General features: G+C 37.2%; 2 protein-coding genes across 4 annotated transcripts; one reads left to right on the top strand and one right to left on the bottom strand.

The window, feature by feature from the left end:
* Positions 1-74: 74 nt before the first annotated feature.
* Positions 75-11,815, bottom strand: med15 (mediator complex subunit 15). Of its 3 annotated transcripts, none has more exons than XM_027139986.2 (18): positions 11,658-11,815; positions 10,007-10,094; positions 9,868-9,919; positions 9,747-9,770; positions 9,466-9,627; positions 9,114-9,370; positions 8,237-8,536; positions 6,476-6,679; positions 4,220-4,327; positions 3,792-3,904; positions 3,175-3,308; positions 2,838-2,972; positions 2,683-2,746; positions 2,517-2,583; positions 1,395-1,552; positions 983-1,149; positions 732-830; positions 75-401 (listed from the first exon to the last, which is right to left on the bottom strand). In XM_027139986.2, the coding sequence occupies exons 1-18, from the start codon at positions 11,732-11,734 to the stop codon at positions 265-267; spliced, it is 2,346 nt and encodes a 781-aa protein (XP_026995787.2). In that variant the 5' UTR covers positions 11,735-11,815; the 3' UTR covers positions 75-264. The 3 variants fall into 3 exon arrangements, with proteins under 3 accessions (XP_026995787.2, XP_026995788.2, XP_026995789.2); XM_027139987.2 differs by having other exon boundaries at positions 9,469-9,627; XM_027139988.2 differs by lacking the exon at positions 4,220-4,327.
* A 589-nt stretch (positions 11,816-12,404) lies between these two features.
* Positions 12,405-23,326, top strand: crkl (v-crk avian sarcoma virus CT10 oncogene homolog-like). Its single transcript, XM_027140000.2, has 3 exons — positions 12,405-13,806; positions 16,174-16,645; positions 20,907-23,326. Exons 1-3 carry the CDS (start codon positions 13,496-13,498, stop codon positions 21,039-21,041), a joined length of 918 nt encoding a protein of 305 aa, XP_026995801.1. The 5' UTR covers positions 12,405-13,495; the 3' UTR covers positions 21,042-23,326.
* The last annotated feature ends 956 nt before the right edge of the window (positions 23,327-24,282 follow it).

The raw sequence follows: 24,282 nt of genomic DNA, 5'->3' as shown, positions 1-24,282 counted from the left end.
TTTTTGGAATGGAAAATAGAACACGTTGTTCTTGTATAACAGCAGCTTTAAAAACCTCAGTTTACACTGCACAATGAAGCGAACACATTATTTATTAGAGTAAATAAAAACACATTCAAATACAGCAGTGCTTTTAGTGGTCCTTTACAAACCAGTGCTGCTTAAGATAAGAATTATAGTACTTCATCATATTTCTAATTGTAAACTGTAGACACAGATAGAAGTGATGAATTTTATGCTGCAAGAGAAGCCTTGTTGCTGTGATTAGGCAGCAGAGAGACAGGCCTGTCTCACACTTTCAGCCCAGGTGTTGAGCAGCGCTGTGACAGAGTGCTTGTCAGGAAGCTGCAGCAGTTTGGATGTCATGTTCCTGTGGACGTTCTGCAAAAATGGGTTTGCCTCTGAAAATAATAGAGAGAATATTGTGGCTCATGCGTCACTTTTTTATGTGAACACTGTCATGTACTGTATACAGACTGCAGATCTAGTAGATTTCCAACATTTTTTTCCAACAAAAACAACAGTACATGCTCCAAAATGACAACACAAATTGCAGTCATACAATTGTGCTTTTTCGTTTTACATTACAGGCTTACAGATGATAAATTTACATGCAGAGATCTGACAAACTGTATTCACAAGTTATAAACAGCCTCCCTCAGGACCACAGACCTGATCCTACCTCCCTCAGCTCACTAGTCTACTGAATAAACGTGACTGCTCTCACTTACCATACTGCTGATCATCGTTGTCCCATTGTGGGCTCTGCTCAGGATAGTCTGATGGAATGCTCAGCTGGAGAGGAGGAACACTCGGAAGGGCCTTATCATCTGGAACAACAAAATCAAAATTAATCAGAATATAAGTCAAGCTCTGCTCTTATCCCTTTGGGTATATAGATCGCAAGTTCTCCTATTTCTTTGTAGTGTACAGAGACAGAATGTGAAAACATGAGAGAAAAAGATTTTACATCCAAAATTACCCAATTTGCAAATAAGGTGCACCGTCCCATTGTTGCTGCAGAAAGACGGGTCCAAGCTGACAAGGAATTTGGAATCGAGGCGCGCTACCTCCCCCTGCAAGATGTTTGGGATAGTCTGACGATCATCTTCCTCATACTTCCTCTTCCGAGTCGAAATGATGGGCCCTCTGCAGGTTCAGCAAAAGAGGTGTGTTTAAAGGGGTGCATGCCATAAGCATAATTATTCTTACTTTAAAGAATCAGAAGGTTTTTTTTTTTTACTTTTGGCACAAGGAAGGAAGTAATGGGAAGTTATAAACAGGGCATCATGCAAAATTTAATTGTGAGTACAGTCTATCATTAATAATGCTTAAATTAAGCATGCTGGACAGTTGCAGTTACTTAAAATGCAAAGCATTTCAGTGGCACTCACGTGATGGGAGAGCCATGAATGGCCGTCATTGCAGGGGCAAACGTTCGATAGAGAGAGTGGTTGAAAACTGGTGAGCGGATGTTGGCCAAGACAGCATCAAGCAATGGCTGGCACAGGTACTGCTTTTTTGAAGGCACTGTAGGAGGAGGAGGAGTAGGCTGAGGACAGAATGCAAAGCATATTAGAACATGTAAAATGGGATATGAATTGCAATGCAGCAGCTGAGTAAAAATGTAGGGCTGAAACGATTCCTTGAGTAACAATACAATAAGCTTTGTTTAATACATTGAATGTAACTACACACTGAGTTACTGCGTTTGCCCACATACCATTATTACTGATGCACAACCCGCTAAACTCTGGACATGTGATGTAAACACAGACGCTGCAAAATGTAAAACGGAGGAATGGAGAGGGACGAAGATTACAGCAAAAGAAAACAACAGAAAGTTTCCAAAGTTTGCGATAATTTCAAACTAAAACTCTGTACAGTATGTTTTCTGTAAGATTGAACTAGCGTAACAACCGTACAAATTCGATGCTTCAACGTCTCATCCAAAAACACTCAGGCCTCGAATCAAGTTCACCGAACTTAGTGTTCGCATTTAGTCTAAATTATTATGTGGTAGCCTAGTGGTTAAGGTGTTGGACTACCAATCGGAAGGTTGTAAGTTTGATTCCTACGTCCACCAAGCTGCCACTGCTGGGCCCCTGAGCAAGGCCCTTAACCCTCAATTGCTCAGTTGTATAAAAATTGGATACAAAATGTAAGTCGCTCTGGATAATGCTGTAAATGTAAAATTATGATTGCTAGTTGAAACGAAGGCCCGTAAAAATATGTGTTGATCGTGGCTATATGCAGTGACTATTTAAGACCGTAAATCAATATGGTGGCTAATTATGAGGTCCCCGGATTAGCTAAGTTTTGTGTTCATCATAGTCTCTCTAAACACACTGTCTCAGGGCCTGACCACGATGCCCCTTGAAGTGAAAACTTTATTTAGGGGAAAATAAGTCAAATTAATGATTGTTCTATATATTTGTCAGTCATGATTTGATTTTATTTCTTCTGCATAATATGATGTGGATCTCCATTGACAGCAGGGTGCCTGTATATCTTACCACTGCCATGTCATTCTTGAGTTTCTCCAAAGCTATCTCACACTTCTGTAGGGTTTTAAGGGGGCATCTATTGAAAGAGAAGCACAATGGATGAAAGTAAAAGTTAAAAAAAGTTCTAAACTACGGACTATCTGATTGATGAAGAGATTAATGAGCACATGTTCACCTGGTGTTTGGGTCAGTGAGAATATTTAGCAGGCTTTTCATCTTGCTCAGATCCTTCTTCCTTTCTGGAAAAGAAAGCAGGAAAATAGCAACATTTATACAATAGAAAAGCAGTAACATTAGGACAAAGCTTAAAAATAAATACAAAAAAAATACCTTCATTTTTGTCAATCTTGTTAATCATCCTGCGCAGCGGTTCAATGTATTTGGAAAGCTGTTTCAATTTGTCCATATACAGCTGGTCTTCCACCTGGGATGCACTTGCTGGACTCATCACAGAGTTTGGATTACCTGCAGGCAAGCACAAGCAAATCTTCTGAATTATCACAAAGTATTTTGAATCACAAAATAACTTTAAAACACTCTTCTTAATGGTTTAACACAAACTGATTTTACCATAGTCAATCCTAAACAAAAAGCCGCACATTTAATATAGAAACACTAAAGCCAGAATCCTATTGTTTAGAACATCCAGTGTGTATGTGCCGCACACCTGGAGTGCTGAGGGGTCCAGGAGATGGCACTTGCATTGGGTAACTCTGTGGTGTACGTGCTGTGGCTGGACTCTGGGAAGGCTGTGGGGAAGGACTGGGTTGAAAACCTCCTGGAGATGGGGTTGGACCAGAACTGAGAAACAAACAAAAATATGATATTATTGGACATAAATATAGCATTTTTATATGGGTGTGTGATGGTTGGATTATCCCCTTTTAAATACAGTATATGTGCTTTCCACCTTCCTACCTTTTTAATACTACAATATAAAACATAAATCTTTAGAAACTCTTTATTTTTGAGAAGTAATGTTTTAAGAGTCTCAGAGTCTTAACAGCTTAACAGCACATCCCCAAGTGTTTTATGCCCCAAATTGTCAAACTGATAATTGTAAATTCATTAAAAAAAAGTAAAATAATACTTTTTAAAGCTATATTTAATGTCTTGGGACATCTGCTGAACAAACACACACTCTCTCTCTGAGTTAAGAAATCCGTAAAACTTTCAAAAGTGCAGTTATAGAAATAACAGCATTGTGGCATGAAGTGCTTCAATAAAGTGAAAGTCTACACAAAACAGATTAGGATTTAGGTCGAGAGCCACAAGAAAAGGTACCTGACAGAGTTGGGTTGAGATAAGAGCGGCTGCGGAGAGGGCTGAGGCTGGGGAGGAGGCGGCATGGACGGCTGCGGTGTCTGGACCGGAGATGGTGAAGACATTTGCTGACCCTTTGGAGAAGAAAACAGGCAAAAGATATATGAACTAAACCTTTGTGGTCATTAAAACGTCTGGTCTGTCACACACATTAAAACACCAGTTTACACTCTGATGTCCACTGTTTTACTTACCTGTACAGCTTGCAGAAATAGCAATAAAATCCTACCACCCTTTTCCCCTACACATAAGGATTGGGTTTAAAAGAGGGGGGCACAAAAGGGGACAGCTGTTATATTAAGACTTGCTCACGACAGCTCTGTTTCGAGGGGGAGCCACAGATGTGGGCACCTACTGGAAAGCCAGAACTCTGCCCCTGGTGTAAATACCTGTGGCATTTGCTGTCCTCCCATAGCAGCAGGGTTTTGAGGATTGGCAGAGTTCGGAATGGCGCGAGGCAACCGGGGTGGCATTTGTATCCCAGCACGGGGCATCATCTTTGAGGAGGACAGAGGGGACAACAGACATGTCACAAGCAAAAACAATAAATGCAGTGCATCAGCGGATATGAGAGGAAGCACATGCACACATGCACACTCAGAAAACTCAGGGCTAATGAGGGACTACAGGCACAGGAGGACATAAACAAGGAGACATTCTGTGATCCGCATGATCACCTATAAATAAAGTGTGAGCTCGACTGTGATTTTCTTCTTGAGCAGGTTAGAAAGAGCAAGCCACAGGCTAATGGGCAGCATGCTAAGTCCTGTTTTCTCATGCCAGGTGAAAAGAGATGACATGTGCATCTATGTCTTATGAACTCCTTGCTAAATAAACAGCTGAGGCAAAGATAAATCAAATGTTACACTAAACTCCCCAATAACCCCATATGCAGTCAATCAGCAAAGAAAGTTCATTTAGCTGACAAGTATTACAACTCTACTCATAAATAAAGGTTCAGATATCTTATATAAATGTACAACACTGATTATTTTCTTCTTTTTTTTTTTTGGTAACCATTCTTCTAACTTTCCAAAGCAAGAAAGGTATGACAGTTCTGTTGAATTCTAGATGCTGATTGGTCAGAAAGTAGAACAGCAGTTCTGATACTAGTGTAGCTGCAAATCACAGGTTTTCATTTATTTCTTCATTCAAACAGATTATCATGTCTATCAGAACAGCAAATTCACGACGACTTGAACTTGTGGAGTGTGCAGCTAAACGTTAAAAGATTATTGACAATTGTTGAAACAGTGAAGGAGCAGTTTACTGTATGTGAAGCACAAATTTTTTTACAACTTAGTGAAAAGTCTTCAAGAACAAATTGCAGTTATTTATTATACAAATAAAGCTGTATTTTTGACACATTAACTTCAAGAAAAAGAATAAAAGAGAGGCTAGTGAAGGAATGATGCTTAATAGCTGCCATAATGTGTACTGGATTGAATTTAAAAAGTGGCATGCTGTTCGTTAATGCACAAAATACAGCAACGTTGATAAATCGCTGTGATAGAGAAATAAAACATTGGGATGTGCTGTTAAAGGAAATAAATCAACTGCATTCTGATAACAGTAACTACACTGTGGGTCCATCACACCAGCTACTGCCTCATTTTTTTTAGTGTAACAGCAACACACCAAGAGTTTTATTCCTTTCTTAAAGGCATACAAACAAAAGCATAACTGTGATAGCAGTTATACCAAACAGCTAGTAAACTTACAAGCACATTAATGCAGAGACTCAAAATAAAAAAGCAGAGCATGCAGTCAGTTTGTTAGTCACAAAAAGCAAGGCAAAAGAAATAAAGACCCCTCTCAAACTCTAAGCACAAACAATTTTAAATAATATTTTTTTGGTAAACACCAGTGTGTACTACGCACAAGTTAGATTGTAGGCACATATTTGGTGTATATGTATGTATATATTATTCTTTTCTTTTTTGGGCAACAGAAAGAATCTTTTGATTTGTTTATCCATAGGCTCCCCCTCCTAGTCACCATGAAGGTTATGAACTAATAGATACATTTCCACCAAAGGGACTCTTTTTTTTTTTTTTTTTTAGAACTCCTTTACTTCATATGATTGCAAATAGACATGTGCCAGGATTGCAAAAACAGAGTTATGCAACTTTCTTATTTGGGTTCAAGCCACATTATGAAAAATACAGGAACAAAAACATACACATACATTTCATACAATCGAAAGAGTTTACTATCATTTTATTATAAATACATGCGTTAATATGATATAAATGTATTTGTATAAATGTTCACACAATAGTAAATCATTTCTACAATGTTTGTCCTCAGTAGGTCATTTGACTCTCAGAAAAGTCTGAAAAGCATGGTGGAAATGCATCATATTGCAAGCTTAAACCACTTTCATAGATAAAATTGGAAATAATGGGAAATAACCCATTAGTCTCAAAGATTCCCACAATGAAGATACAGCCTCAAGACTTCAAGCATTTTCTTTAACAATTATTTTCTTTGCTGGCTTTGTGAGGATTCAATGGGTCATCAAACAAAAAGGAACAATCCATTAAGTATTAATATTAATGTTCACTCAGTTGGCATGCATTCACTCCAAGCCCAATCCATTCATTCACTTCCCATGTGACCGTCACAGATTGCACAGCACTTACCGTCACAGGATGAGTAACAAGCTGGGCCTGCTGCTGCTGCTGCTGCTGCTGTTGTTGTTGTTGTTGTTGTTGTTGTTGTTGTTGTTGCTGCTGCTGCTGTTGTTGCTGCTGCTGCTGCTGCTGTTGTTGCTGCTGCTGCTGCTGCTGTTGTTGTTGCTGTTGTTGTTGTTGTTGTTGCTGCTGTTGCTGCTGCAAAACTCTAGCCTGCTCAGCCACACACATACAAAATGCACATGCAAGCCAGCAAGCAGAAGGTCAAAAAATGCATTAGAATAAATTATTTGTATTTAAAGACAAATAAAGCATATTGGAATACAGATAAAACAGATAATGTGTGTTACATCATTATTAATTTATATTAACTGTGTAAGCAACTACTAGGGATGCAAAGGGGCGGAAAGTTTCCGGTAAATTTCTGGAAACTTTCCACGAGAACTTAATCTGGGGAATTTTGGAAATATTCAAAATTGGAAACTTTACAGGAATTTATGGGAATTTAGAGGAATTTAATGGAACTAATTGGAAATTTTAAAACTGACGTCTTTAAAACTGACTGATTTAATTGTAAGTAGAACTTTAATTGATTATTTCATTAAGTAACAAAAGCATTATCTGTGCATGTGGTAACACTCCTAATTTACTGCTTATTAAGAGTTAGTAAGGTAGTTATTAAGTACAATTAAGAATGTAGAATAAGGTAATGCAGAATAAGGCATTGATATGTGCTTAATAAGTGCTAATAAATAGCCAATATTCTATTAATATTCATGCTAATAAGCAACTAGTTAAATGACCCTAAAAAAAGTGTTACTGTGCATCTTATGAAGAATGCAAGTACATGCAGTGGGGTTTGGCCTCAATGGCCCTCCAGTAAGCATTGTGCTGTGTGCAAGTGACCAAGGAATGCAGGGTACTACTTAAATTGCATTAAATCTTGTTGTTTTAAACAAAATTATGCTAAGATTTTTTTAACTACATTTATGTTCCTTGTTATAGGCAACTTTGCATTTTTTTTTTTAAATTCCAGTTTTTTTCCCCCCATATATTCCCATATATTCCTATGTAAAGTTTCCAGCCTTGAAAATTCCCAGAATTTTGCAACCCTAGCGACTACTATAAATTAAGTGACTACTTAATTTCTTAGTAACTTTATTAAACAATAGCTGTGAGAAATGATCGTAACCAGGGCTCATTGTGGTTAAAGGTAATCAATTATAGGATTTGGTGACTTCTGCCATGAGCAGCACTTTGTAAATGGGTCCTATAGTATTTCTGTGCTGGAAAACAACAGACACAGGGGGTCTACACAACATCTCAGCAGGCAGGGTTCCACAGGCATTCTTCTGAGTTCTCTCTCGATTCAGAAAAAGATCCTACGTTACTTTCATGAGAAGATATTAATTTCTGCCTGCTTAAATGATGTGCTACAATCAGAAACAGGACCGAGGCTCAAGCCTTTCATTAATAATAACCAGCAAAAAGCATTCACACATTGTTTTCCAAATTAATTTAGTTTTGCTACTGCATTCCACCTTAGTAGTACATACTGCATTGTGATTTTAGTTTTACGAACATCGTGTGTTTGTATGACAGGCATGGTGCAGCAAAGTGACTGTATATTTTCTGTGACTGTTCACAGATAGTTTCAAATGACTTATTTTGGTAGGTCTAAATATGGTGTACTTCAACAAAACACACTTCAGACACACACTGACACTAACATGCTTTGCACATTGTAGTGTGACTGCTGGAAATCCTAACCTGAAAAGCCTGCTGGGCCTGGTGGATTTTCATCTGCTGCTGATGCTGATGTTGCTGCTGCTGCTGTTGGGTGAGAGTACTAATGGTCTGGTGCTGCCCAGGAGGCATCTGTCCGGGCAATGATTGGGGTACAAGAATCTGTGGGGGAGGCTGGGAATGTGGGGGCATCTGACCTGGCTGGGCCTGAGCTTGTTGAAGCTGTTGCTGTTGCTGTAAATGCTGAATGGACTGGGCCTGAGCATGAGCCTGCTGCTGCTGAAACTGTGCCAACTGCTGCTGCTGAAGTCGAGACTGATGCAACTAAAAGAGAAGCAATCAAATTAACCACAGATGTACTTGTTGAAACACATCCCGTTGAATTTAAATGTATGCCCATTTAGGGGTCTTTTTTTGGTTATAAACAACACAGTACTAGAAGACTTCACCCTTGTAAATACAGAACACTATTAGTGTTCAACTTAGGGTTTGTGAGGGTATCTCTGCTTTATCCCTCCTCGCTACCTTTCACTCAATATTTTAAGGAAACTGCAGTGTTTTCTATTCATCTTGAGCAAAATAAAAGCATAAAGCATTATTAGTATATAATTATTGCTAATTATTTTTATTATTTTATTAAAAAAATTACAGGTAGCTATTAGGAATGGAAAACATTATAATACAATATCCATATTATGATAAAATTGTGAAATATCTAGGATAATGCGATATTGTTCTATTTTCAGTCTTAATTTATTTTTGTAATCATTGAATAAAATTACAATTAAAGAGTTTTTAAATGAAACTTCTATTTTGCTGGCAGTTTGTTAGCACACACCTAAGTATCATTACACCATGTGTATTGTAAGTATCATTATGATTTTTGTAAACATGTCCTGACCTGGTTTTGCTGCTGTTGTGCCTGAGCCTGCTGCTGTTGCTGGTTCTGGTGTTGAAGCGACTGATTTTGATGATGTTGCTGTTGCTGTTGCTGCTGCTGCTGCTGCTGTTGCATTTGCTGCAGTTTTAACTGCTGGGCCTGAAACTGCTGCTGCATGGCGTTCTGCTGCATGGCCATCTGCTGCTGTGGCTGGAACTGCTGAAACTGGATGGACTGCTGTTGCTGCTGTGCTGTCTGCAACTGCACCGGAGCTCCAGCTGTGTCACCAAGTCAAACAGAAAATACATTTGTAAAAACATGCAAATGTCAAGCATAACAGCAACAATTTAGTACATCTGCATGCTGAACACACCACCCTGCTGATTTCCTGTAACACCCTGCATACTGTGCTGGCCTATTGGCATTTGGCTCATGGCTCCCATTGGGGCACCAGTAGGACGAGGGGGCATGCCAATAGTGCCTGGGCCTCCAGCACCACCAACCGCAGTTAGATTCTGTAGAGGGTTCATCTGATCTGAGGTGGGCAAAAAGAGGCAGAACTGAGACAGTGCATTCAAATAAGCAACCAAGGATTTTAAATTGCTATTACATGCATCATACATCATCTATTTACTGTATCTATATATAGCATACCTGCACCACCTTGTGCTTTTTTATCTGGGGAAAAAAAAAAGTTTTTTGTGTTATTAAATGCACTTAAAAGTAAATCATAAAAAGCATCAGATTAACAAAACAACATGAATAAAAGACTTACGGATGTCTCTGAAATGAATAATCAGCCTGGCAACCATGGACAGATACTCCTCCTGTTTAGATTCAGTCATTATATCACTGATAAATGTACTTAATTAATGTGCTGGTTATTTCACATATCACTCACAGACATTACTTACTCTGCACTTGGCTTTGTTAAACACATGATTCTCCATATCATTGCTGGATTTGGTGTGAGCTGTTCCAGCTTTGCGCATGGCATCCTCTCTGCAAATAATAAGAGTGCTTAATAACAGTGTGGATCGAACACTTCACAAAATCAACCAGAGAAAAAAGGCACAAGCTTGCCAAGAAATGAACCCATATGTTAGCTATCTGTCTATCTAACAAAAAAAAGTTTATGTACAAAAGACACACTGTACACTTTATTAAGAACACTGGTACACATGCACATTCATGCAGTTATGTAATCATCCAATCATGAGGCAGCAGCTCAATGCAAAACATCATACAGATACAGATCTAGAGCTTCAGGTAATGTTTATGTTAAAAATTAACACACTATAGATTACTCAGAATGGTGGTGTATGTCTTTGATTTTTTTTTTTATTATTTGTATGAATTAATATTTATATTTTACCCTTTTTTGGGATGAATTTAGGTGATTATTGGCTATAAATCAAGAAGTATTTTTAATCAATTTTATATAAAAACTATAAAGACTGGCAGCCCTGTCCTATGCATTGTTCCTATCCCAAAAATTCATCCATTTTCTGTACCACTTATCCAACGCAGGGCCAAAGGGAACCTGAAGCCTTTCCCCGGGGGTTTGGGCAGAAGACTAGGTGGATGGGGTGCCAACCCATCGCAGGGCATCAAAGGGTACTCATACACAGACATTCATACACTGCAGACAATTTAGAGATGCCAGTCTGCTTACTAATTCATTAATGGCTGACAAAGGGTAAGCAAAAGCTTCAGTTTATGCTTAGTTAAGAACTAGGTTTTGGAAAACATACAAAAGTTTAAATACAGATAAGCTGTAATCCTGTTTGAGTCCAGACACTATATTCTTCTTTGCTTCCCTCCAATATATCATTCAATAGCACAACTACAGAAATACAATTTAATAGGCATCAGGAAAAGTGGTCTAACTCTTATTAAAACTATTTGTTTACTTGTGAGATAATGTTACCTTTCCTGAACAAGACAATGAACGTATTTAATACACAACGTACGCCATCGCCTGAAAGCTAATCTCTGCTAATACCAACGATATTCAGTCATTCAGTCCTTATTCATCATCAGAACCTTATGAAAAACTTCAGTAGCCCTTTTTCAACATCCGATCCGTTTGAGTAACAAAAGAAAATACAGACTCACATAAAAAAAAAATAATAATAATAATAATAAATTCATCAAGTATGTATCACTGTACAGAGCGCACTTCTAAAATGAAATGTGTGTTTTGGTTAAAAAATACAATCTATTTCTTCTTTTTGGGTTTAGTTGAAATGCGCCCATTTCCAGTTGCAGCCCTTCTGGTGATGTTTATGGAAACACAGCTACAAGAGATTATTTGACTAACTAAAGCAGAAAATTTAAACTGCTACATTCTACCTAACGTGTTAAACCATCAGGTGTGTTGCATTTTATTGTCGGTATCCGTCAGCTGTTGTATTTATCTCAGTAGATGCTAACTTTAATGCTAAGCTAGTAAGGTACCTAGCATGATGATCAACTAGCAATGACCAGACGGATCTTGTATACGTTCTCAAATTAGTTTCATTTGGTGAGTTAAACGGGGCGATTCGTTTTTTAAAAACTTACATTTGTGTGACTACTTTTTGTCGAAATCCTTGACTCCTCCAGTCATTATCAGATCCCGTAGCCTCCATTGCTGACATTGTAACCCAGTTAACACTAAACTGAATTAGTTTGCGAATGAACCGGCTTATTGAATCGGTTCTTTTAGTCAGCTCTTTTGATTCAATGTTGAGAGCCAATAAATAAATAAGCACCATTATAATAATAACAGTAATGTTCAGACACAACATGAGACAATAACATATTAAACTATTTAAATAGATTTGCTAAATATATGCATACACAAATTAGCATTACTCTGTGTAATAGATATCGTAAAAGGGGGGAAAAAGGCAATTTTTGAAGCCAAAAAGTCGGTTCCTATTGGTATTGGCAATTGACAAATTTCTGTTAAAGGTATTTAAGGTAAAATTACATCCCCCCATTATTTAATCTTCATCGAGAAACTGACAAATCAGTGTAAATAAATAAATCTGTAATTGTAATAAATAAATCTATAAATCATTGAGTAGTTCCGTGTAATTTGCTGCAAAACGACTCGTGATTCATATACTGATATATTTGAATTGTTTACCTGCGAATTTGTCTGTTTTTTATTTTTTATTTAATCTCTGATGAGGATGTTATTTTGACATTAATATCACAAAAAACCCATCATCGTCGTTTACAACCCCAGTGTTAACAAATATTATAACATAATTGATCTGAATCAGAATCAGGTTTATTGCCCAAGTGTGTTTACACACACAAGGAATTTGGTTCAGACATAAATAACACTATACATTTAGCTTGGACTATACAAGACAAAAACAGACAATGTGAGACAATATAGACAGAACACGTATTAAATAGGAATACACCGTATTTATGTACGGAAATGAAAAATGTAAAATGAATCAAATATTAAAGAATCGAATTGTTGTACCGAACTAAATGACTCAAATCATTAGAACAATTTGCACGTTACCAGCACAAAGTGGGCGAGCGCGCGACCAGGCCCAGCCCCGCCCTCTGGCCGCCATTTTTCTCCACCTTTACACCAGCTAGCTGGTTGACGAGCTGCGAAGTCCGTAAGAAATCATCACTGGAGGAAAAGACAATTTTATCCGAATAAACTACATTTAGAAATTTTTATTGTGCGATACCAAGTGTCGTGAAGCCAAGTGGAGATACATTCGAGGATAAAAGCGTCGGGACTTTTTGAAACTCGTGCATTAATTTCGATGTGAAGATAGACGTGTTGCAGATCCGCCATTTTTTGTTACTGAAGTCTCGGACTTGGGGCCGAAGAGAGCCAGCTAGCTGGTTGGATCATACGCGGGAGAAAACTGTTGTGATCTATTTTAATGGACTTTAATGGAAGCTACAGCCTTGTGTGAGTCCTCATCGTGATGTAGACATGTTTGTGAACGTATAATGGCGACCTTTTCTTCATGGTGAGGTGGCTAGCTGGCTAACGGTCTATATATCGTTTCGTAAACTGGGTTAACTTAGCTGGCTGTTTTTAACATCACATCACGGAAGAAGGACCTGAAAAGCGGAACTTGAATGGAGCGTTCTCGATTTGTGTCAAGTTGACACTAGTGATTTCATTTATTTAAAAAAAAATAGGAAGACAAAAAAACCGACAACCCACTGTTGCAGCTTGTGTGTATAAAAAGGTAACGGTTTATTAGCAATGAAACAAAGTTAGCTCGTCGCAGCCTGTCCGTGAAACGTCAGGTTGCGGTTCAGCTTTAGGATATAGAACTAGCAAAGAAATAAAACGTCGCTTAAGTTTAATTTATTGGTTGTTTATATAATATATTGCTCGGTCCAAGCTTATTTATTTGAGTGCAGTCATGTCGTCAGCGCGGTTCGATTCAGCGGACCGGAGTAGTTGGTATTTCGGCAGTCTGTCTCGGCAGGAGACTCAGAGCCGGTTACAGGGACAGAGACACGGTATGTTTCTGGTTCGCGACTCGTCCACTTGTCCCGGGGACTACGTACTGTCTGTTTCCGAGAACTCCAAAGTGTCCCACTACATCATTAACTCGTTACCAACCAAGAGGTTCAAAATCGGCGACCAGGAGTTTGAGAACTTGCCTGCGCTTTTGGAGTTCTACAAGATCCACTACCTGGACACGACCACATTGATAGAACCTGCCCCCAGGTAAGAACCCCAAACACATCTGCAATAGCTATTATGACCATATTGTACACCGATATCGTGATAAGTTATGTGTAATATGATAATCTCAATATCATATGCTGTTTTTGGCAAAACAGTGCTTTAATGTTGATATGGTGAGGAAATGGTCACAATACACCTTTTTGGTATTACTGATCGGAAGGTCATGGGTTCGAATCCCAGGTTCACCGAGCTGCCACTGCTGGGCCCCTTAACCCTCAATTGCTTACTTGTATAAACTGAAATAAAAATGTAAGTCACTCTGGATAAAGATGTCTGCTAAATACCAGAAATGTAAATGATTTGATGACAAAAATATAAAGTCTAAATCCATTAGACATTTCGCACAACAAACTGGAATCATGGTATAATAGTAATTAATGAGTTAATTGCAAAACGTTTTTTATTTTAGTTTTGGATTCTTGTATTTATTGTCATTGCATACAGTATAATTAAACCTTCTGTCTGAGTGCTCCCAAGAATCATAATGTGATAATTTTGCCTTATACTTAGTCTTGAGTGTTGTTAACATTATTGCATGTTAATTATATTGTCACAGAAATTGTCATGCAATGATAAGATTAAAGATATTATATAGTATAGATATGTGTAATAATTCTTGTATACACATTTTTTAACATTTAATAAGTAAGTAAATTAAGTCTCAGCTTTTTAGACTGTAAATAGAAATGAGGCACAATAACTATTTACAACCTATTAAAAAAAATCCATAAAAATATTCCTAAACTATACACAGTGTATAACACCCGTGCTCATTTATGTCCAGTGTTCATAACACCCCTGCTCATTTATACAGTTATCAATCAGCCAAATGTATTGCAGTGAGGCATAAAATCATGCAGATAGATGTCAGTAGCTTTCTGCTGTCTTGATAGCTGTCTGGATCAGAAATTATTTTACAATCTTTATCTGTCTAGTTCTTTGATCCTGTTCTCTCTATAGTCTCAGATTTCTGAACTGAATAGAGTGGAATCTAATGTAGTCTCTGCTGTTGTAGTCCATCCACCTCAAGGTTTGATGTGTTGTTGAATTCTGGAACGTTTTTCTGCTCATCATGGTTATCTGTGAGAATGAATTTATTTAACGTTAATTGAAGGCGTCTTCATCATCACTTGCTCTATAGTCAGAGGTAAAAGTATAAATGTTTTCCAGCACAAGGAAGTCGTCGTTTTTGGTTTTATAAAGACAATGGTGATTGCTCACTGGGAAAGGTTTCAGATGTCTGTGAGCTCATTCATGCAGAAGAAGGCAGAAGCTCTTTTATCAGAGTATGTTTAAACCTGCCCTGTGGTGGTGTATGAGCAGCCATTTTAAAAGAAACAGAGGTTGCCTTCATGTGTCTCAGAAGAAAATGTATGCTTGCCCCACTGGTGCCCTATTGAATTGGTGGCCTGCTCTCTTTCTCCTCAAAGATACAACATGACCATTTTTGCTTCTTGGTTCCTGGCTACAGATGGCATTGGCCATGTTTAAACTTCTGATTTCCCAGTTATGGAGCAAAATCCAACAGAATTAATTTAAATATAATTTATAGACTAATTTATGTTTCTCCTCTGAACATTATATTGTTATACAGTTATAAACAATATGCTAAATATACATTTTAGAAGCTATAGATCCAGTTTGAATAAGATGTTCAACTCAATGCAGTGTTCTACCATGGAATGACCAATTGCTCAGTTTTGCCTACCAATGTTACACTTAGCACCAGTAAAAGGATAGATGGGAGAGTAAAAATGTGGAGTTATTGAAATAAAATAGAGCATTGGGTTATAGGCATTTTAAATCTCTGTTAAAATGAGCAAATTAGTGACTGTCTTTTTTATCCATTATTATGTGGATATTTATTATATGTCTCAGGGTCCTTGTCTTATAGTAAAATCTTGATATGATTTTTTTATATATATATAAAACTTTTAACTTTCACTGTTGATATACTATAAGGTTTGAATATCTATGGTGACTGACAGGAAGTGATGCAGGGGTGAGAGCACAGTTGCATCCTGTGTGCATGTGTAAACAAAGATGCTTCATTTGCATCTCCAAAGGATGAAGATGCAAAATTTGAAATTGTTTGCTTTACTAACTTCTCACCACTGTTCAAGAGAAGTAATGAGTAAGGTTTCTTCTTTTGCTGTTTGTTGAACCTCCTTGTCCTCCAGGCATCTCCAGGTAAAATTATAAAACCCAGACACACCTTCTGCTTGACCTTTCTTTATTCTTTGCTTTGTCCCAAGACGGGATCGTGCATGGTCTTTAGTAATTAAATGGATTTGTTCTTACAGCACCACAATTCTTTTTGTTTAAGCACAATGTTTCTTCCATCAGGTTCCCTAACCCGGCTCTAACTGGTGGCCCTATTCAGTCCATCGGCGGCCCCGGTGATGAGAATCTGGAGTATGTCCGGACTCTTTATGACTTCACTGGCAGTGACGCAGAGGATCTTCCTTTCAAAAAGGGTGAGATCCTGATTATCCTGGACAAGCCCGAGGAACAGTGGTGGAGTGCAAAGAACAAGGATGGCCGTGTTGGGATGATTCCTGTCCCCTACGTAGAAAAGATAGTCAGGCCATTGCCTCACACTGGGACGGTTGGCCATAGCTCACGCAACTCAAACAGCTATGGCATCCCTGAGCCCGCCCATGCCTACGCCCAACCTCAGACACCGTCGCCGCTGCCCCCTGGCACACCCGGTGCTGTCATCAACCCGCTACCCTCTATGCAAAATGGGCCGATCATGGCAAGAGCCATTCAGAAACGTGTCCCCTGTGCATATGACAAGACTGCCTTGGCACTGGAGGTATGCACTTTTTTCTATCTAAAACATTATAGATTACCCCCACAACCTTATCCAATTGTAATTGCCATATATGTGCATATATATGCTATGCTAGCCCTGTTGCTTTAGCATATATCCTCAGTTATAATGCCAACAAAGCACTTTGGGTCTAACTTAACCGCCACATAAGGTATTAAATGTAGATAATGTAAAACAAAGAGTTACAAATGTTACAAAAATCACAATAAATTCGATGTCTTATATTAAAATGTTTAAGACGTTTTCCTAATTAGAAAGATTGAATGACAGTTCTCCAATTTTCTGCCTGCAATGGTACTCAAGCCAGTTTGTTCACCCAGTTATAGTGTTACACTGTTATATAAAAAACAATAGTAAATAGCTGATCCAAAATTGAAATTGTACATATATACAATACACATTCTGTTTTCTTGACTTCAAATACTCAGTTCTAACGTATCGTTTTTAGGGTAAGAAGGAAAATTTTATTCTTGGTTGTATATAATAATGTTTGTGTTTCTAAGCAGACAGTATATAGGAATCTGCATCCTGTTGTCTTGGGATTATGGCTAGTTTTCTGTTTGTTCATTATGTCTGACATGAAGTTGAGAAACTTCAGTTCATTTGATCCAGGGTGTGGTAATGATGAACCATTCCAGTCTCATCACCGGCACTTTGTTGTTTTTACAGTCTCCAAGGCAACTCTTTGTTCCTGCTTACGCAGATTTCCACAGTTTGGTGGATAATTAGAAAAGTATTGTGTGTTCTTTCTCAGGAAAAGGACTTAAAATTAGAAGTAGTAGATCAGCAGTATAACACGTATGAACACAATGAATTTTAACATTCATTTGCTTACCCTTTTGCTGAGGTATTTAGCTATTTTTATTCTTTCCATTAAAATGACACTTCTGTTGTATGACCTAAAGACATGATGGATTAAAGGGAAAATATGTTGGAATATTTGTTGGTTATGAAAAAAGTATGTTGTGACAATTTATGATATACGTATTGCTAAGCCATATTTGCATTCCATGTTTTCCAATATTGTGACAGTTGAGTGATCTATTGTGCATCCTTGTGTAGTAATAGGTGTACAAATTCTATACAGTTTGGGGATGACTTTGAACGGACTCAGGTTAACAAGATTAATCATTTTAATCTTTGCTTTTGCTATATGATTAAAAATGTTATTGTCCATACAAGGTGTTACATGGCCATGATATTGCAGTAAAGTTCATCACCACCACACCTACCAACCATTACAGGTTTTGTGTAGGAGCTCCTTTAGGACAACGATGTAAGCTAGTGCTAAAGGTTATGCTACATTTGACGAGTCTCGTCAGTGGACATTGTTGTTTGGAATTATGTTTGTCCTCATTGCATTTCACATACATTAATTATCTCAATCAAATACATGAGTATGCAGCCTGATATTAAATATAAATGCTAATTAATGCTTCTTTGTTTTCGTCTGATGGCTGATGTCAGATATGTTCGACAGTCTTCCATAATTCTGGGAAGGAACTTTTAGTTGATAAGAATATGTTCTTTGTTTATTCCTGATTTGAGGTAGAGAGTGAACGTGAGTCAAACACAGTATTAATGTTTATGTGCACTGGGTATTGTTGTATGAGCTCAGAACTGGGGTTATGAGTGTGTGTTAGCTACAGAGAGACAGTCACTGCTTGTTTTTTGTTTGATTGTTTGTTTCATTCAACAAAGGTTGAAACAATACATTTTCTACCTGCAATTAGGTAATGGAAAAACAATGCCTGCTCAACTGGCAGATAGACTACTAATCAACATGGCTGCACTCAGCATCAGCAGCAATGTTGCACTCCCTACCATTAAAGGAGTTTGAAGGTTACACTCAGAAAGCATAACACTAGTGTGGATCACCCAAAAAAATTCTTCTCAATAAAACAGAAAATTAGCTACTCAACAAGTGAATCTGGAATGATTGTTGTAGCTGTTTTGACCTTTCTGAATTCAATTGGAAACCCGATCACGTTCCGCTAGCTTTGCACATTTAACAAGTGTAGATACATAACTTTTATAATTGTATAATATAGTTTATAACGTTTTTGTATGTAGATGTGCAAAAATAGTAAGGGCACCATCTACACGTACTGTCCACTAAGAGGACAGTAAACCTGACCATGCAATCAGCCAATCACAAGCTTTAAGTAAGGTTCACATCAGTCATCACAATACCTATGTAAACATGAAGACCACATTCTTTATTAGAACATTGTATTTAGAAAATTATTTGTATTAACCAGGTTAAGAATTTCAGCCAACACTATAACATCCCTGAATTATATTTATTAGGAAAGGTTTTTTTTTTTTTCATAAAAAGAGGAAGTAAAGGCAATGACATTAACCATTAAAATTAGGTAGGCCTACAACAAAGTGTCAAATCTAACACTAACGCCAAAGCTATTACAAATGTATATAATGTTCAAACGATATAAATCTTCTACTGAACAGTGAAGTGATCATTAAGCACAAAGATTTGTGCAAGTGTTGTATCAAAATGTGCTGATTTTATTAGTAGTAATTTAAAATTGTTTTATTTTATCTTTTATTTATTTAATATTATGAAAAGGTTTACAGAAAAATCACTTAAAAATCCATCATCCATCTAATAACATTATGGGGCAGAGTTGTTTTAAACTCTGAGACTTGGGACAGATTGCTGCCAAAATAAGGGTTCAGGACGAGTTGGATCGAGTCCTGCGCAAAATTCCATTCCTTAAAGCCTTCAACCTGGCAAGTTCAAGCTTTTTCCTGTTTCTTAGTTCAGGCAGGAAAAAAGAGCAGACACACACACACACACACACGCACACACCCCAATGTGAAGTAAAAATGGCTGCATGAAAAAAGAAAAATCAATATATCAAAGCAGTGACGAAACCACATACACATGTTATTTTGGAGCACTGGATGTACCGGTGTGCTTGATTTAAAAAAAAAAAAATTAAATGTTCAAATATTAGACTCTTAACTGAATGAGTCACTCACAGAGACCACACTTTTTTCTCCATTCTGATGCTTGATGTGAACATTACCAGAAGCACTTGATGAATGTTTTTGCACGAAATGTTGACCAGATCACAGTGGCCGACATGTGTAGCGTAGGAGGTGGTGGCATTCTGCGTTTCTTTGAAATAAAAAAAACCTGCTAACTAAAATAAACTGTCTGAGCCACAGAAAAAAGATGTGTCATGAATGAACAATGAAATGTGTGGCATTAATTAAGTCTAGAGTAAAAAAATAAATATAAAGCAGTTAGCATGATCTGGAAGACACATTTTCAAGAATGTCCTTCTAAGAACAAGCACAATTTACAGCATCTGGGGTTTTTAATACATAAAAGGAAGTTTAAAGTGACATTTACACAAAGAATTAGAAGTACACAATGTTGTGTTTGTATGGAAAGGAAGATAAATCCCAAAATACATCATAGCCTAGAGGTGAAAACTGTAAATTGGAACAGTTATTTCTGGCTCTGATATCTTTTCTGGGTTCTCTGCTATATTCGTTGCTCTAGCAGAACTTCCTCATAAGTGGCTAGTGAACACCACTGGATATCATTGCTAGTTGCAAGTGAAGTGAATGTTTGGATGGATGCTCAATTTTGAATCCAAGGGATTTCTAAATTCTTCTATTTCACAATGATTGAGCCCACTGTACTCCTAGAAAGATTAACGGCTACAGAAATGGTCATACCCTATACCTTGATAGTTTAATAATTTCTTGGACTTCATAGCTTGGTTTTTGATCGGACATGCATTGTAAATTGTTGGACCTTACACACCAGCCTGGTTAAATGATGTCCAAACAGGACGGCCCTGCACTCATTTTGGACTGTGTTGTTTTTTTTATTTATTTATTTTTTTTTTATTTCTTTAGTTTTAAACAAATTTGCAAGTGTGGATTGTGTGTGGGTAATTGGAAAAAAGTTAGTATAATCTTTTACATTGCATTTATAATACAGTAATTTTTGCAGAAAGCAGAAAGAGTCTGAATACTTAATTCAAACCCACTGTATAAATGATACGTTTGTGCTAAATCCATATATAGATCATTGAATTGAGGTTGGATTTGAGGTTTATTGGTGGAAGTTAGTATATTGGAACTAATATAAAACAAACTTGTAGTCAGTATATTAAGTCAATCCCAAGCTTTTGTAATTCTACTATAATATATTCTACTGAAAGGCACTGTATGTGAGTAATTAATGTTTGTGATGTTTCTACAGGTGGGTGATATTGTGAAGGTGACCCGGATGAACATCAGCGGTCAGTGGGAAGGCGAGGTGAACGGCCGGAGAGGCTTGTTTCCGTTCACCCACGTGAAAATATTAGATTCCCAAAATCCAGATGAGAGTGAATGACCTGGGTGTTGCCATGTTTGCGCCCTTTTCGACCTGCTGGCTGCCTTGCCGTCGTCACCACCAGAATCGCACTTGCCTGCTTGAGGCTTTGCCACAGAGTGCATCTCTTGAGCGAACCATTTGCGTGGCTTCTGACTGTTTACAGCTCCAAACTGAAATAGATCCCTTTTTTGCTTGTATCGAATCCCCCGAATCTGTACTTTTGTTTCTGTTTAAAGTGCTGTTATTTTCATCTGTTCTTGTGCCAAGGTGAGGTGTGAACATTCTGGCATGATGTCACGCCTAGTCATTCTTGCCTCTTTTTTTTTTTTTTTTTTTTTTTTTGGAAAGCTAGCTTTGTTGACAAGCCAAAACCCACAGAGAAAGAAAGACAGACCGTATCATTTAAAAAAGAAAGTGATTTTTTTTAAAATGAGGAGTGGATTAAAATGAAATCTTGTCCTCCTGATCGTTCTACCCTTTTTGCTTTTTTATATGTTTGTAAGGCATAAGCTGTCTTAATTTACCCCATTTTGGGCTTCATTCTCAACTTGGCTGGTTTCTTAGGAGGTGCAGAGCACCATATGAATAATAAATATTAATTCATGATACATTTCAGAAGCAGGCTTTGTGTGTAAAACTAGTCTACAGCTATAGCCTTTTGGTTTGTACCATGATAATACACAATGTGTAAATATCAGGTGTAGTGTGTGAAATGGTTGTGGCTTTAGAATGGTGAAGGTAGGTTTCTCTTGGAGGCTTCTCTAATTCAGCACCGACTTATCCCAGTGATATGAGATGCTTTTGGGTTTGTACTTGATGTATACATTCTGTACAGATATGAGAAGGAGCGTTTGCACACGGCATCATGAGGAAGCATGTTTCACTGGTTGGAATTGGTCTGTGATTAATGCTGCTTTCTGCTTTGCCCTTCGTTTCCACCTGAGCTCAACCCGTGTTGTCATTTAGCTGATTTTTGCACATTGGCAGATTTCATTTGTTAAACGATCGATTTAGTGATTAGTAGCATTCAGCCTCAGACTTTTATTTTTTTTTAGGCTAGCCACTGAATCAGTCCTTTACTGTGTGTTTAAACTGAACTGTAGAAAAAAAAGGAACTCTTATGGGTATTTTTTAAAAAGGGATAAAAATGCTGGCTTGTTGCTAATTATGCATGATTTGGTCAACGACATTCTTTCTCCTGACCCTGCGTTCACATGCCATTCCTGCCTGAAACTGACATGGTTTCACTGATAACACCTAGCAAGTGGGGTTCAGTACAACTCCAGTATTTACTGTAAAACGGACCTTTTTTTTTTCTTTTTTTTTACAAACAATTTTACAGGATGGTCATGTTCTGATATTTTACATGTGCCAAAATTGTGATACAGCACATTATATCTCACAATACATTGTTTTTTGTCAGTAAATCAGTGGACCCAAAATCTTAACAGATTTAAATGATTGAAACAAATATCTTACAAAGACACAGTGGGTAACTATGCTGTCTCATGATATAAGAAAATTGTATTGTTTAATCAAGTTCTTATCATGTGCATCCTGGTAGCTTGAGCTGCTTCTCCAAGCAGCTTTTAATTTGAAACTGTGAAAGAAATTCCAACAATTGTCACCCTACATCTTCAAAAGAATGGATAATATTGTTACAGTGGTTTGTTGGTTGTCGATCACTTTGCTTCTATGTCATGTAAAACGGGCTTAACACTGCCATTTTGTTTCCGGTTGCTTTATCTCACCATGTTGCTGTTAGTATGACCTTAGTGCTACTCCAAAATTACACCGATATGCTAAAGTTACCAGAGGTCATGAATTTCCCATGAAGGTTTGCAACATACAGCCATGTTTTCCACCACAAATAAAATATAGAGAGTAAATTAGATTTTATACTTTTACTTTTTAATCCAAACGATCAGCTCGGGTAAATTCCTCATAGCAGTTTTTCCTGTGTTCAATTGTTAAGTCATATAAAAGTTTTTTTGTTTGTTTGTTTTTTCCCTTCTCCTTTTATTGTGATCTGATATAAACCACATTTTATAAACATGGTCAGTGATTTGTTTAATTTATACTCATCTACATTTTGGTGACTATGACATAGAAGATGACATGAAGCTAGCCAGGTCATGACCTTAAAAGCCTGGAGTGATCGAGATTGTGAACGCAGGATTAGGTCTGCTGCTTTTGCAAATTTTTTTTTTTTTTCTAAACTTGTTTTTGAATGATTGTGGTGAATTAAACCTCCTATTTTGGTTTTGCTCTCAAACGGTTTCAGGCAATTTTAAGGCAATTTTTCTTTTTCTTTTATATATATATATATATATATATATATATATATATATATATATATATATATATATATATATATATAACAGTATTACTGAGCTCATTTTTTTGCAGTAGGTACCTCGACAGTGTCAGTAGTACAAATAATGAAAACGTGCCTTTGGTTTTTTGTTTGTTTTTGTTTTTTGACCATTTTCATGTGTTTAATATTTGCCCATTCGTAACATCCATGCTGATACGATCCATTACGTACAGTGTGATGAAATAAAATTTACTTCTGTTAACTGGCTGTGGTCTGCTTCTTGTGAATGTGGAGACACTTGCTGTCTGTGGGTATACAAGAGGAGACTTGCATTTCATCAACGTGTTGTTGTGGTGGAAGACGAAAGTTTTGAATGTAGAACAGGAGGACGGTTACTCAATCACTCTAGATTTTTCTTTTTCTTCTCGCTTTTTTTTTAAATTACCACCAGTCCCCTGAGAAAAGAGGTAATTAGAGAATGTTAATGAAGTGCTAAGAAAAGAAACGTGTTCTGATTATCTACAAAAACTTCTCCAAGGCAGTTTTTCTTTCTTTTTTTTAAAAACTTTTACAGGAAAGCCCAGTTTTTCTTCAGGCATTGGTTTAAATTATGTTCTTTATTGTCTTTCACCATTACCTAAGTACAAAATGCTAAACTGGTAGCTTGTGACTGGTAAACTACAATTAGAATTTCAATAGCCATTCTTCACCTCATCATCACATTGATACAATTGCACACATAGCTCATCCTATAGAAACTGTGTCTGTTCCCGAGTACTGAGATCAAAAAATAAATGCATGAGAAGTTCTCTAAATAATCTTCCAGCAATTAGACCAGAAAAATGCCAGAGAAACAAACAAAAGTAGTTCCTGAAGTTTGGGCTTCTGGACATTAGATCACCCAAAGCACTTCTAGTAAATTAAATCATCTTACTGAAAATA

The sequence above is a fragment of the Tachysurus fulvidraco genome, chromosome 21, assembly GCF_022655615.1.
Source record: "Tachysurus fulvidraco isolate hzauxx_2018 chromosome 21, HZAU_PFXX_2.0, whole genome shotgun sequence".
Taxonomy (NCBI): Eukaryota; Metazoa; Chordata; class Actinopteri; order Siluriformes; family Bagridae; genus Tachysurus; species Tachysurus fulvidraco.
The sequence above is the reverse complement of the archived record's forward strand: the minus strand, read 5'-3'. Positions and strand labels throughout refer to the sequence as shown.